This window comes from Halyomorpha halys, unplaced genomic scaffold (genome assembly GCF_000696795.3).
Source record: "Halyomorpha halys isolate HHAL.00 unplaced genomic scaffold, Hhal_1.1 Scaffold272.1, whole genome shotgun sequence".
NCBI classification, from domain to species: domain Eukaryota; kingdom Metazoa; phylum Arthropoda; class Insecta; order Hemiptera; family Pentatomidae; genus Halyomorpha; species Halyomorpha halys.
In genome coordinates, this window is record NW_027108767.1 from 833,863 (window position 1) to 850,819 (window position 16,957).

The 16,957-nt window shown below is 29.1% G+C and overlaps 1 protein-coding gene and 1 long non-coding RNA gene across 2 annotated transcripts in view; one reads left to right on the forward strand and one right to left on the reverse strand.

Moving 5' to 3' along the window:
• LOC106680639 (odorant receptor 13a) overlaps positions 1–5,153 on the forward strand; it is a 23,147-nt gene extending 17,994 nt beyond the window's left edge. The window contains exon 7 of the mRNA XM_024360663.2: positions 4,984–5,153. Within this exon, the coding sequence (XP_024216431.2) occupies positions 4,984–5,046 (63 nt within the window). The 3' untranslated portion in view covers positions 5,047–5,153. The remainder of the gene's footprint in view (positions 1–4,983) is intronic.
• Positions 4,997–15,870, reverse strand: LOC136795685 (uncharacterized). Its single transcript, XR_010843321.1, has 3 exons — positions 15,526–15,870; positions 9,328–9,439; positions 4,997–5,081 (listed from the first exon to the last, which is right to left on the reverse strand). It is a non-coding gene; the product is annotated as an uncharacterized lncRNA (long non-coding RNA).
• Between the last annotated feature and the right edge of the window lie 1,087 nt (positions 15,871–16,957).

The following is a 16,957-nucleotide window of genomic DNA, read 5'->3' on the forward strand; positions in this document are numbered from 1 at the left end:
TGATTTACTCATGTACTGTACAGTAGAGAGAAAAACACTTTGTTAAATATGCCATGCCAACTACGTTCATTGAGTTGCCTCATTCACAGCATACATATAGCATAGAATTAAAATTATAGGCATGTACTAAACCTAACAGATCTTTATTTTGAACTCTAGAACTCAAATCTTCAGAAGATATTTATTAAATTAAAAATAATACTGCAAACTCATCCTCAAAATAAATATTTTTATGCTTAAAGCTGGGATCAGAAACTGAGGTCTGTTTTATAATCTAGAACTTATTTTTTGCTAGCATTTTACAGTACACTACCCTTTTATTAAAGTACGAGAGCTGTGAAGAAAGTAGCAAACGTTTTGAAATAAACAATTCACAAATTAAAAAACTCATATATTTGAAAATTACATATATTTGAAAGTTACACTCTTAAGCTATTTTTCTACATAATCGCCATTCAAATTGAGATATTTATTATACCATGGCAAAAGTTTTTCAATACACCCTCTGTAGAAAATCCCGGCACTTGTGAAAGCCGAGTGAGGCAATGGTATTATTATTATATTTTATTTTTATACCAGATCGGCCTGGTGGGCCTTACATGGTTGATATAACTTATATTATATATATATATATTTTTTTTTTTAAAAGTTGATTATGAGGAGGTACAAATGACACCCCTAACTATATAAAATGTTCTTATTAAAAGAAAAAAAAATAATAACAAAATAAATAGATAAGAATGATGCTTCTTAATAAAAGAGGAAAGTAAAATTAATAAAAAAAAAATAATGATATTGGTAACCTTAAATAAAACAAACAATTGTCTAATAGTAAAAAGAAACAAGTTAATTTCATAAAGGAAAGAGAAAAGAAAAGAGAGAAAATAAATAAAATAAAAATAATAATAATAATGAATAAATAAAATGAATAATAATAAGTAAATAGAGGTATTGTGACTATGAATTAATTTTATATTTATTAAAAATTTATAAAAGAATGCCCTGCAGCTCTCTGGGCTTCAATCTTCGGGTTGAGGTTGGGTTTCCCAGGTTGTAGGTCACTGCTCCTTTAACTGTCGGCAACTGGGAGTGGAACTTCATGAACTGTTTTGATATAATCATCTATTGACTCCATTTGTAATTCGCGATGCAATGAGGCAATGGTACATTGATTTTAAAAATGGCCGTAGCAGTGTTCACGATGAGGACCGCAGTGGTAGTTCTAGCCTTGGGACGGATGGCCTGGGAATACAAATTGATGAAAAAGTTCGCGAAAGGCGTCGTTTCGCAATTACAGAACTGTCGGAACATTTTCCCCAAATTTCGCGGAGTTTGGTGCATCAAATTGTGGTGGAGGAGCTTGGTTACCTCGAACTTTGTGCTCGGTGGGTTTCTAACGGAAGACCATAAGAGACCGAGGACTGGCTGCAGCACTGACCTTCCTCCAAGAATACAACACAAATGGTAATGCAGTTCTGGAACTTGTCGTAACCGAGGAAGAGACTTGGGTGAAGCATGTCAACTGTGAAACAAACAGCTGTCGATGGATGCGCCCACACACATTCTCCCAAGAAACCATGAGAGTGTTTGCAATCACTGTCAGCAAGATAGATCATGGCTACTGTGCTTGGGACTGATGCACCTAAAGAGAGAGTATTGAAAAACTTGTGCCACGTTATGATAAATATCTCAATTTGAATGGCGATTATGTAGAAAAATAGCTTAAGAGTGTACCTTTCAAATGTATATATTAAACTTTGAGTTTTTCAATTTGTGAATTGTTTATTTTAAAACGTCTGTTACTTTCTGGGCAGTTCTCGTAATTTTTTTTCTTTTTCTTATCCTTGTGTTAATAGCGTTGGTTTATTTCATACAATCAAACATTAAATAACTATATTCTATGAAGTCTCTGTAGAACAGTTCGTCTAATCCCTTTGTTATAGTTATTATTTATCAAGTTAAATGTATCTGATTTACTCATGTACTGTACAGTAGAGAGAAAAACACTTTGTTAAATATGCCATGCCAACTACGTTCATTGAGTTGCCTCATTCACAGCATACACAACATACTTAACATTGGTAAAGAACATTTTCCTTTAAGCCTATTAATATAAATAATCAGAGCATAAAACAACTTTTCACCCAATAGTCACATTATAAAAAAAAAAATGAATTTTCAGCTAAAATTATTCATGTTTTTTGTTTTTATTATTTATTATTTTTTTCCCTATTTCTCACTTTTTATCGCACTTTGTACGTTGGTTAATTTTTCCATTATTTTAATTTTAAAACTTTTTCATCTAACATAAAACAGATTTATATTCAAAAGTAGGAAAATTATATAAACATTTTAAATATAGTAAAAAATACATAAATACATAAAAACCAAACATGGTCGTCCACATAATCAATTAAAATCCAAAAAACACAAATAAATGCATACAAAAAATAAAATAAATAAATACATTAGGCTGAAAGTAATAATTATAAAAAAATGCCAGTGATAAGAAAAAGGATATATGAATATAAAAGTAATAATATATATAGAAATAATAAAGATATTTATAAAAAGAAAAAAAATATCTGTTATACATTTTTGTCTATAGATTTCAAATATTTATGGTATGCATATTTCTGTATTGTTTGTTCCTTTTAATATACTGTCATAAATAATAATTTAATTTTTATCCCGATCTTTGAATAATTTCTTCCGTTATTTTTGGATGTCGGACATTTTGAATCTAACAGAAATGTTCATACTGACTCGTTCCTGTGTTAGTAAAAAACACTAAGCAATTTCAAAGCGCAAAAGGTCAAATTTTTCTGATTTTTTGATACGTTTTTGATTTAGATTGACATTAATAGCCTGAAGTTGCGACCTTCAAGAAACTTCTAAAATATTGGTTAATTTTACATTGGATTCTCAATATCTAAGAAACTACCGTACGAAATTCATACATACATTTAGTCCTTAAAAGTCCTTATCGAGCCTTACCATCTTAGAATTTTCTTAAAATTTTGCACAGATGTGTAGGTTAGACTTTTTAATTAAATAGCTGTTAACTCCTCATAAATGGGCCAAAAACAGAGAACATTTTTTTTGAATTTGTACAGAAGCTTCTCTAATACCTTACCCATCCAGGTCCCAAAATTACTCAGAAAATATTTGTGAAGAAATTTTAAATGGAATCAGTAGCTTACAAAAATATATCATACACACAAAATATCCTGACATATCTCCCGACTTATTAACATTCCTGTAATAATTAATATCGATAATGATTAATAAGAGTGGAGATTCAGTTTTTAATTTTTCTAACATTAAAACCGTTTTCGTCCCACGTTGATATTTTGTATTGAAAAATATATATTTTTTATTTATTTATTGATATTTACAACTGTATAAAAAATACAACAAGTAAATTTGATCATAATGACATAATGATATGATACAGCATGTAGAGAAACCACCCAGTAGTAGAACTCTAAAAACAGTTTACAATATAAGGTCACACGGCCATCTTCTTTTCAGGCGCCTCGGAGGATTGCCAGGAATGGAAGAGGAAGCAAGGTTAGAAACTAGTGGGTTTGGGTGGTTAGGGAGTTTATTATGGAAGGAATGATATCGGGTTCGGGCTAGATCGGTTACATAGGGAACATTTAGGTCTTTATAGATGGTTTTATTAGTAACAAAATAAGGAGCATTGAGGATTTTACGAAGGATTTTGGATTGTAAAGATGTATTGAAAAATATAAATCTCTTTGTTTAACATGTACATTTCTAATTGAATTCAAATTTTTTGAAAGTATCTGAAACTCTCCAACTCTATATCGCTACCATCGAAGAAAGGTTTCGAAATTGAGAGATTAAAATAAATCCAAACTAATCCCATCAAATCATCTTTACTCGTTGCAAACCACCCGACTGGCCTACAGTCAAACAGATTCGTTACCTTGGACTACATCTGGACAAACGACTAGCTTGGAATACACACACAAGACAGAAAAGACAGGAAACTGCATGTTGGTACCAACTATTAGAAATTACTTTAAAAACGGTATAAACTTCCAATCCATTACAAATGACTATAATAAGACCTATCTGAACATACGGAGTTGAGCTTTGGGACTCCACTAATCCATTGAATTCTAGTAAAATCCAATCCTAGCCCAAACTGGATATCAATCCTTCCATTATAAACTCCCTAACTACCCAAACCCACTAGTATCTAACCTTACTTCTTCTCCTTGTCCTCTGAGGCACCTGAAAAGAAAATGACCTCGAGACCTTCTACCGAAGAAATTTTATTACAGTGCTCCCAATTAGTAGATTCCTGTGTCTGTATCATATCTTTTTAATCTAACACCATATTTACTTAATTTGTATACTTATTTATGTATTATTATACTTAGTTTTATGTTAATACAGTTATAAATATCAATAAATAAATACATTTAAAAAAATAGAAAATTTACTCTGCATTAAAAAAATATATATATTTTCTTGTTTTTTGAGTAGTAGATAGTTTCCAAAGAATTAAGAATAATATAAAAAAATAAAGAAAATATTCATACTTTTCTTAATTAAAATAAATAACCGGACATCTACTGAGGTCACGAATTAAGATTTTTAATATTAATTCAAACCCAAAAACACATTAAAAAAACAACTACTTTTTGGAATATGATAAATGATCTCAAATGCGACATTTCAGAAGGCCAAAATAACAGGTTGATTTAGAATCCCTTAGCCCCCTACTACACACATAAACTTTATATTTACATTTACATGAAGTAAGGAAACAAAAAAGGAAAAAGGAAACAAAGAAATAAAACATAAAGTTGCTCAAATAATACTAATTTATTTCCCCAACTAAATCTGCTCTATATATACTGAGTGCTTGCTTATGAGGACATATTATTTTTTTTTTTTTATTCAAGTATAAAATATAAATTAAAAAATTAATATAATCTGTTACAGTTTGTCGCTAGTACGATTACTGCCGTCATGACCTTCAAAAATATGAGCGATCTACACCAGTAAATATTTTTTTTAGTTTAGTACATCATTACAGGATTCTGAAAGGAAATAAAATTGAAGTTTTAATACAAAAATACATAATATAATTAATGTAATGTTTAATAAAGTGTTTTAAAGCAAAAAAGTACTTAATTTACCCAATTTTACTTTATTTATCAACATAACAACGTGGTTGTATTTAATTTTATAGTTTCCTTGTCGTCACCCCATAATACCAAGTCATCTGGATACCAAAAAAGCGCTATTTTACCACTCAAAATTTGTACTTTTAGTACAATATAACATGCTTTTACTTATTTTAATGTTTTTTACATATTTATCAATAATAATTTAGGAATGCATAAAAAGTAATAACCTCTCATTTAATAAATACAGAGCATCCAAAAATGATTCATTGAACAAATTTAGGGAAAATTTGTACATTAATATAATTTTTTTACAATTATATTTATTAATTAATTTTGAACAATATAATGTATCAGAATAAATATTTTTTTAAATTATACATATATAAGAGGAGTAGATTAGAGTTTAAACACTAATAACTCCAAGTGCTCGTATATGAAACGTATAGTTATTTATTGTGTAATTGAAGCTGTGAGTCAACCCTGTTGGTTCGGGAGCCCTCCGGAGTTCACCAAGCTTCATAAAGTGAGTATGCTTAATTGGGGGAAGATTCTGACCAAATCACCTCCTTGCACAACCGTTGGTCTAGTTATAGTGCTTAAAAAAGTATTGCACCCCGCCCCTTCGTGGGTGTAGCGGTGCAGATATATGTTTATAAATATATAAAAATAAAACACAGATTCAGTGGGTGCATCCTACAACTTTTACTTACTATAAAAATTCGTATTTTACAGTGTAACAAAACATAAGTAAGCCGTGTTCGTATGAATGCGATCGGATGAGATCGTGTTGTATCGGTATTTTTCGATTTCTATATTTCATTTTTTTCTCCTTTATTTATTTATAAAAACCACGATGTTTCAACAACCATTAGAGACGCTAATAAAATAGTAGAATTAATAATTTTAAATTACCAAAATTAAAATTCATCATATTAGTACTTCGAATATAATTTGCACGAATAGAATATGAAGAATCCACAGAATGAATTATTTTAGTCACTAAATATTTATACGAAATTTAAGCTAAATGTTTCAGATTTAAATTTTAAATTCACTACTCAAACCCACTAGTTTCTAATCTTGCTTCCTCTTCCATTCCTGACAATGAGACTGAAAAGAAGATGGCCACGAGACCTGCTAATGTAAAACGTCATTAGAGTGCTACCAACGAGTAGTTTCTCTACACGCCTGTATCACTCCATAATACTTACATCAAATTTATTAAATGTACAGTTGTAAGTCTCAATAAAGATAAATAAAAATTGTCTCTCAACCACATCATTGAGAGAAATGCTTTATTCAGCCATTCTGCATAGATACATTAGATTGCTAAAATAGACAGTATACCAATCAATCCATGATAGGATATATATAAAATATGTATATTATTATTATTATTATATATTATATTATGTATATACTAATAATTATAACTTCTTTTTCCTAACCATTCCTTTTACAATCAATACTCCTCTACACACTAAATACAAATATTTTCTTTTTTTTTTCTCTATTTAACAATTTCATTCTTGACAATTTTATTTAATTTCATTGAGAAATTTCTTCTAAATTCACTCTCTAGGACTCTCTCCTATGATTCGCTACCCACGTTCGATACGTTAAACAAATTAAACGGAATTATCATTATCACAGGAGTAGATCAGTTTACAGAAAAAACATATAAATAAATAATAAAAATAATATATAGATTTAAACAAAAAAAAAACAAGTTAGTTAAGAGAAATACTTAAATGTGTAAATAAGTTAAAAGAAATAATTTGATGAATAAATAAGCTAAAATACAAATCGACAAGTCAAAAAAAAAAAAAAAAAAAAAAAAAAAAAAAAAATAATAATTTTTTGTCAATTAATTATATTAAAAGCCAGTGGAGGATGATTTGGACAAAAATTAACTGTTCAACATATTTGATTAAAACAAGTAATTCTCTTTAGTTCAACATTTGGGAAAAAATGGACTGAAATTATTCTTTTTTAGTATATTTTCATGAAAGAGAAACATTCCCTCATATTTTCTATTACGGTGCCAGATTCTTACGAGATCTCTTAGTATCGTTTATTAGTCAAGGTGAAATTCATTAACCTTGCCTTAAATCAAATCGATTGATGGGAAATCCGACGTCATTATTTATTGAAAAGCGGGTACACGAACCTGAGATTGATTCATTGAATATTCCTTTTTCAGAACTCATTACGAAACAATACGTTATTCTTTAGCTATACGATAATACTCAACTAAAATTTTTAGGTGTATAACTTACTTAATTTGGTTCTTAAGAAAGGTACGCAAAATAGTAGAAACATATTTATTTATTTAATGAGTTGAAATAAATAACTCATCCATAATAAATTTCTTTTATTTTATTTTAATTCATCCGTTACATTTCGGAGCTATCGTCCGATCACCAGTTACTCTACACTACAGTTTAAATAATATTAAAACACAAATATATAACATTCTACTTGGAAATTTTATATATAAAAAAAAAAGAATTAATACATTTTATTACAGTAGAATACAAAACAACCTGATAAAAAATAATATAAATATAAATAGTAATATAGAAAAATCCCTACAAATAACCAATAAAATAAATTATAATACAATTATTAAAAGAAAGAGTTTTGAAAATATAATTAAACCTAATCAATTGATGATTTTTATTGAAATGCAGATAAAAAAAAAATTACATAGTGTTGATACAGAACAAAATAGGATTAAAAATGATTAATATTTTAAAATTAATTATGTACCAGGCTTAAGTGATAAAATTAAGTTATTCTATAGCTAAACTATATTACTCTGCTAAAAAAGTTTCATGTGTTGGAAAATGGTCCGTTTGGTACTAAAGAAATGTAGGAAAAACTGTAGAAACATATTTATTTTATGAGTTTAAATGAATAACTCATCTATAGTAATTTTTTTTTTTTTTAATCCATTACAACGTTTCGTAGCCTGATATTGCCACAAGACTATCAAAGGGAGAAGACTCTCAGTAAAAGTATATACAATACATTTCATGTATTATATATGTACGATGTACTAATTTATTTTACTGAAGGGTACGAAAAAAAGGGAACATTTTGAAAAAAAACAGCACGTACATCGGTCCTGTAATTCAAAAGTTTATTGTGGACAAAATTCGACCATACTCTGTTATGTATATATATATCTTTAGTTACTAATAACATTTCTTGAGAAGAATATTACCTCTGATATAACGATGGCATCCAGAGATTGTTGAGTGCAGACATAGATGCATCATACCATCAATGATTCTGCATCTAAAGCACAGTGTGTGACTTAGAGTTCGAATGGCATCAAAACATCTAAACAAAAATCCCTACGCTGGATGTAGAAGCCAAGGACATTAAGTGATAAAATGCACGAGAAAATAAACAGTGACTTGCCTCCTTGCCCTTGAACTTTATCTTTTTAAGAAGATAAGAAAGAGATCCCAGAAGCTGACCTTCAACTCCTGGATCAACTGGAGTCATACTTTACGATGTTTTTTGTACTCAAAGTAATATTTTAAAGAACCTGTTCTCAATATTAGTTCATTTATTATATTTTATATACCTTATTACAGTATTTAATGTTATTTATATCTTATTACAAATAAGAATTAGAACTACTTGAGAAACTAGAGTTTCGTCAAGTAGGACAAATTGAAAAAACTCCGTAACGTAAAAGTCAGTTATTTCACCCCAAATTCAAATTATTTTAAAGAACTCTATGGTTGAATATAGTTACTATTCAAAACTGATGAGTCTGCCTTAGGCAATAAAAAAATGGCAGCTGTTTCAAACCGTTAAAAAAAAAAATTCATTTGGAACTGCATATCTCCAAAAATTATCTACTACACTGGAAACGAAGATAGTATAAAAGAATATTATTTAAAGAAGAATGGTTTTTTCTTAAATATTATCTTTGTTGAGATTAAAAAAGAGTTGTTTATTTTTAATAGTTCCCGAGATACATTGTTTTAAAAAGTAACATTTCATGAAATAAATACTTAAAAAAAGTAGTGAATTTAAAGTGCAAAAACAGTATCAGGAAACATTCGACGTATAAATACCTATTAGTACTAAAATTAAGGATAGTTTAATTTGAAATAAGCTAGATTATTACACTCACCTTCATAGTAGTAGTCGTCATGATGTGTCATAAACTACTATGTAGTACGTTCCACAAACTTTAATTTATGTGCTGATAGACATCTCTCCGTCTAGTGATTTAGTACAAGAGCCTGGAAGAAGAAATGGTAGTTATTTCACCCACATTTTTGATTACTTTAATAAAAACTATGTATGATTACTAGTCAAAACTGGTGAGTCTGCAAAGTATAGGTAGAGGGAATAGAAAAATGGCAGCTGTTTCAAAAACTTAAAAAACATAAATTTTTCATTCCGAGCTCTATATCTTTAAAACTACCAACAAAACTAGAAAACCTAAGAAAACATTATTTAAAGAAGAGTAAAAGTGCTGAAATATTAGCCTTAATAGAGGTATTTACATTCAATTGTTCTCGAGATATAGCTTTTTAAAAAGTAACATTTCATAAAAATGTACTGAAATATCAGAATTTATTTTGAGAAATCTATATCTCAGGATGTGTGACGTACTGATGTCTATTAGCAATCAAATTAAAGTTAGTCTAATTTACTATAAAGTAGTTTATGACCTTTACTTTCGTAGGAATAGTAGTTTTCATGATATTTGCTAAAATAAATTGATTTATGGCTGTTCGGACAACTATATATTTTCATTTGGAGCTCCATATCTTTAAAATCGCCTTCAACATTGGAAGACCTCATAAAATATCATTTAAAGATGAAGAATTTTTCTAAATATTATCCTTAAAATAGCTGTTAATGTTTAATAGTTCCCGAGATACAGTTTTTTAAAAAACGTTCCATAACAAAATAAAGAAAAATCGATAGTGTAATTAATTTTTGGAAAACTATGCCTGAGGAATCATTAGATTATATGCCAATTAGATCCCTGAAATATATTTTTTCATAAATCAAAATTACTTTTGTGAATTTATTTTGTCAAATATCCTGAAAACTACTACTTCTACGAAGATAAACGTCATAAACTACTTTATAGCACATTCAACGAGCTCTGATGTGAGTGTTAATATCTGTACGCCGAATGGTTTCTGAAATATCGATTTACAAGCATAAGTTCACTAACTACTGATTTTTCAGTGCATTTTTTATGAAATGTTACTATTTAAAAAGCTCTATCTCAAAAAATATTGAATTTGAATATCTCTATTAGGCTCATATTTTAGGACCAGTACTCTACTTTAAATGCTGCTGTATTAGGTTTTCTAGGTACAGTTAAGATAGTTACTGAGATACATTTTTTTAAAAAAGTAACAGTCATGAAGTATACTGAAAAAGATCTTTATCTCAGAAACTATGAGACGAACAGATGTCTATTAGAACTCAAATTAAAATTAGTTTTATGGGCTATAATGTAGTTTATGACGATTATCTCCGTAGGAGTTGTAGTTTTCATGATATTTGCCATAATAAATTAGAAAATGATAAATCTTAGTCGTTCTGAAAAAAAATTGATTTATGAAAAACAAGATCTTCGGAAACATTAGACGTACAGATGTCTGCCAGCAATCAAATTAAAAATATTTTAGTGTGCTATTAACTAGCACGTAGCTGGAGTAGTTTTTATTACATTTGCATATGATATGAATTTTTCATACATCAAATTTTGTCCGATCTTTTACTTTGATCGGTTGATTTATTTTAGGAATTACCATGAAAACTACTACGAAGATATATGTAATAAACTACTTTATAGCACATTAAACTAGGTTTAATTTGAGTTCTAATAGACATCTGTACCTCTTATGGTTCTTGAGATATAATTCTCACGATAAATTGACCATTGATATTTCGGTACATATATGAAATGTTGGTTTAAAAAAAAAAAAAAAAAAAAAAACCTATTTCGGGAACTTTTGAAAGCAAACAGCTCTGTTAGGGCTTAAATGAGATTTAAAAATATCAACTCGTCTAAACTTGCTTCCTCTTCCATTCCTGGGAATCCTCCGAGGTGCCTGAAAAGACGATGGCCTCGTGACCTTACATTGTAAAATGTTTTTAGAGTTCTACTACTGAGTAGATTCTCTACATGCTGTATCATATCATTATCATTATGTTATTATGATCAAATTTACTTGTTGTATTTTTTATACAGTTGTAAATATCAATAAATAAAAAAAACAAAAAAGAAAAAATATCAACCCAAAAGCACTGTTTACGTTTAATAGTTCCCGACATACAACATTTTAAAAAGCAACATTTCACAACGATAAATCAGTAGTAATCATTAAACGTATAGATGTATATTAGCACTCAAGCTAAGGCTTGTTGAATGTACTATTAAGTTGTTCATGAACTTTATCTTAGTAGGAGTAGTAGTTTTTATGATATATGCCAAAGTATGTTTTCTAGTTGTTCGGATAGAACTTTTGGTTCATGAAAAAAAAATCAAATTATTTTAATTGGACTGTTTGGTAATAAATAATAATAAAATTCATTACTGAAATCGGTGAATGAATTTGCAGAGACAGGTCAGTCAATACCTTATGATATGAAGAAAGGTGGCGTATGATATAAAGATGTGCGGGACATGTGGCCGAAGCAATCTATCACGAACTGGAAATTTGCCCAAGACAAGCAGGTGTGGAGAATTTTGGTTCGGGCGCCAATGATCTACAAGGTCTGTAACCAACCGAAAAAAAAAAGTATGTTGAAATATATTAAAGTGAAATGTTGTCTCGATTTGGTTGTCTTTTTTAGGTTATTGGAGTGAGCTGTGCTATTAAGCATGTAATTTGAGGCTTTAGCGCACTTACTCAACATCCACTGGCTCATACCTAGTGACGTGATAAAAGGGCTGCGCTGGGATCTCAAAGAGCCCTGCTCTACCCCTTATTTATACGAGATAGAATGGAATCCAGGATACTCAGGTCGAGAGTGTAAATGTGTTTTTATTATATTATTATTTAATTTTATTTAATTATGTGATTTTACTTTTTTTTTTTAATTTTGATGTGAATGTGATTATTTATCACTATTACTTATTGTCTAATTTTGGGGTGGATTGCAATATTTATCAAATAAAAATAATTTTTGTTAAAAAAAAAAATAATAGCCTGCTTTTTATGTATCTCTGAAAGTCATACCAAATGATTCCTCGATTCACAAGCTTCGTATTGGCTATTTTCTACTATTACACGACTCGAGGCTTTCCTTATCGCTAAATAACTGTCCAACAGATGGAAATAATTCTATTTATAAAGAGAAAGACACAGTTTCATTGCTTCCTCCTTTCCCAACAGTGGCGCTACTTTCCTCAATTAAACGAGTCCTTCTCTCGTCAATGAACCTGTCCAGTATATCCATTCTAGGTTTAAGCCGGGTCCCTTAACCTCATTTGCGACTGGTTCTAACCTCGCACAATGAGCAAAATAACCAATTTAAATGGACAAAATTAGTGCCTAAAATTTGAAATTAAGATATAAGATTGTAAAATAAGTTAGTTGGGGTCAGTTGAGAATAGTTCATACTCTCCTCACGCACTCTCACCTGATCAGAAAACTGCCACCTCCAACGTGCAAATATTGTCAGTCCATTCTCACGATTAGACATATTTTTGAAGAATGTACTCACTATTTGCCAATAATAAACAGGATAGGACTGATCTCAAATTTATCAGAAGCTCTCACAGATGAGGAAGCTAAAATTACATTAGTATTTGAATTTTTAAAAGCACATCGCCTTCTTTATAAATTATAACTCCTCTTTGATTTTTATTATTATTATTTTTTATTTATTTTTTTAATTATTTTTTTTACTTTTATCATGCCATAGGCGTTGATGACCAGAGAGTTTTACGCCTTTAAACAACAAGCTCGTTGGGGGTTTTCAAATATTTCAATTTAATCGTCACTGTGTTTATAAAATCATGCTTACTAGGTCAATAATGTTTAAATATTCTAAAAAAGGATTAGTTAAGGTGCTTTTATGAATCAGTTTCAACCGAGATTCCTTATCTATAAGTGGTATTTGGCTTGCTCAAAATGAAATAGAAAAAAATTTATTTTCTTCATTTAATGATTTTTATTTCCAAAAAGGAAAATCTGGTGCACAGATGGTTAACAATATTTGCAGTGTGTATGGCGATGTTGCCTTAGGAGAAAGCACCGTCCGTAAGTGGTTTGCTCGGTTCAGAACCGAAAATTTTGACTTATAAGACGCAAAGCGCTTGGGTCGTCCTTCAACTGTTGATGAGACAATTCAAGCATTTGTCACAGACAACCCTTCACTCTACGACACGGGATATCACAGAAACGCTTAACATATCTCATGCAAGTGTCTTGAATCATTAGTTTCTTATGATCACAAAGGCATAGTTTTCTATCACGATAATATCCGTCCTTATGTGTCTCAGACCCGGAATAAATTATTGGAGTTGGGGACCTTGCTCCAACTAATTTTCACTTATTTCAGGGTCCTCAAAACTCCCTTAAGGAGAAACACTTTAATTCGCTCCAGGGCTCCAAAACGCGCATAGAGGAGTTCATTGCGCAAAAATCTGAGAAGTTCTGGGAGAACGGAATTAAAATATTACCCGAAGAAGCAGGATGTAATAGATCGAAATGAGTGATATATAATTGATTAAAAATATTTAAAAGAATCTGAAGTTTAGTTATTATTGAAATCATCAGTAAAAAACACTACGAACTTATTTTACAAAAAATATTTTTTTTGAAAGAGGTTGTAATATTTATCAATAAATAAAATTTTTGCCTATCTCTTTCTACTAGTACACCACGCAAATATATCAATAATATATATGTATTTACATTACATATGTATATGTATTTGTATATATATCAATAAATTAAATTACAGAAACCTCTAATATCACTAGGCAAAAGGATTAATACACTACCTAAATAAGTATTAAATATACAGAGAAAACTGAATAGCTCAAAAATTTATAAAATCAAAATTTAATTCTATACCTTCAGTCACGTATGAATTCCAAGGCGATTCGAATAATTCATAGAAAACGATTTAGAGTCAAGTTTTTTCCACAGCCTTCATGAATAAATCACTAGTCTGATGATCATGATGGCATGCATTATTAGTAGTTTTCTTCTTAATTTACCCCCACTACAGAATTACTATATGAGCATTATTAGTCATAGAGAGCTTTCATAATCAGAGCTTTCTGGCCCAGTTAGGGTCATACGGTCAATTGGTTAGCCATCATGTCCCTTCAGTTTGAAACCACTCACAGGTACATCATATTAAATTTCTTTGAACCGAAGTTGATATATTTGTCTTTCACGTGTCTTTATATTCAATTTATATTACATTAAAAGTAAGTGAATAATTAGTAAAAGACCCCAAGATGAGAAAAAATCATATATTTCACCCTAATTTTTTATTACTTTAATGAAAACTATGTATAATTAAAAGTCAAAATTGATGAGTATGCAAAGTATAGTTAGGGCGAAAACAAAATGGTGGCTGTTTCAAAACGTAAAAAAATATATTTTTTCATTCGGAACCACACATCGTTACAATTGCCTCAAACAATAGAAAACAATAATATTTTTTATGATATTTGACAAAATAAATTCACAAAATGTTGATTTCTAGTTTTGATAAAATTTTTGATTTATAAATAAATTAATCTCAGTAACCATGAGACGTACAGTAACCATTCAAACTACAGGTAATTTAACTTACAATAAAGTAGTTCATTTTACTTATCTTCGTAAAGGTAGTAGTTTTCATAATATTCGCATATTATTTGAGCAAAAATCATAAAAACAATTAATAAAAACAACCAACGCATATAAACGCCATAAACTATTTTATAGTACATTAAATTATCTTTAATTTGAGTACTAAGAGACACCTGTACGTAGAATGGTACCTGAGATACAAATTTCTCAAAATAAATTCACTAATTACTGATCTTTCAGTACATTTTTTATGAAATATTTTATGAAAACTGGTAAAAAAGTTATATCTGGGGAACTATTGAACTTAAATATCTCTTTATAATCTTTAAATTTCTTTCTTGAGACTGGCAATTTTTTTATTACTAAATAATTCAACACACTATCCAAATTTTAGTCTCAAAACATTTATTTCATTTACACGTCCAACGTTTCGGCCAATTCGGCCATCTTCATGGACATCTATTACAAAAGTTTCCATTATTTGTATGATCCTACAATCAATTCAATTATTTAACATTATTATTTATAATTTACCTTACCTTAATTTACTATGAGACATTTAACCCTTTTAAAAAAACTCCATACAGGCTATTCTGCCCAGGTCAAATATATACATCTATGAACAACATTAAAATCATTAGGTAAACTTATTTTTTGTTAATCAGTATATCTCACATTTGTTTAATTACCTATTAAGTCCAAAATACAATAACCACCTAATAAGTCAAAAACATAAAAACCAGTCAAATTATTTCTCTTTTACACACAATTTATACACTATATATTATAACCTCACATGTAACCTACCTTTACTCAGTTTAGGCATTTAAAAAATTTATTTATCATAATTACATTTTTGTCACATTTTCTCTTTATTACATTAGTAAAATATACTTAGGACTCCATCTTGACAAGAGACTTACTGTAATTATCCATATATAAATTATCCTATATTATTTATAAGTTAATCTTACTTAATATTTCTGCATAATGTTGATTTAAATTCCTCGTATCTCTATATGGGCGCATATTTTAGAAAATTTACACTACCTTAAATGATGTTCTCTTAGATTTTCTATTGTTGTTGGTAGGTTTTAAGATCCTAATGAAAAATTAATTGATTTTAAAATGTTGAAACAGGCGCCTTTTTTTTATTCCCTCCTACCAATACTCGACTCATCAATTTTAACTAGTAATTATACATAGTTTTTATTAAAGTAATTAAAAATTGGGGTGAAATAACTGCTTTTTTTGCTCGTGGGCAAAAAAAATGTACTAACCTTATTTTGCTCCTTTGACTAATGATTTGGGTTTCCCGAACAAATCTCAACAAACTCAGCATTCCTTCTTCTTCCCCAATTCCATTCTCCGAAACAATAATATTGTAGTATATTCATATTATAATATACTTATTAATCTTGATAATATCCTCTAATTCCAAAAAATATATTTAAAACTTCATTATTATCATCATATTACAGGACTGTAATTCAAGGATTGAGGCTTACAGGAATCCCATTGCCATGGTCAGACGAAGCGTCTCGAAGCATAAAAATTTTGAATAATGCTTACATCTACTTTGTCGTTATCATTAACTCTTATCAGTTCGCATTTTCCTTATACACAGTCATGACCATTGACGACTTTGAGGTGAAAAGTCATTTATTGAACAATTTATTTATTTATTTAAATTTATAACTTTGTATTGATCTGACAATAAGTTTGATTTATGAAAAACTTCATTTCAGAAACCATTGGACGTACAGATGTCTGCCAGCGCTCAAATTAAAGCTGGTTAAATTTATTACAAAATAGTTAATTATATTTATCTCTTTAGGAGTAGTAGTTTTTATGATATTTGACAAAATAAATTCACAAAATGTTAATTTCTAGTTGTTCGTATAAATTTTTAGATTTTTGAAAAACATATCTCTACATATGTATATATATATATATATATGAAAAACATAT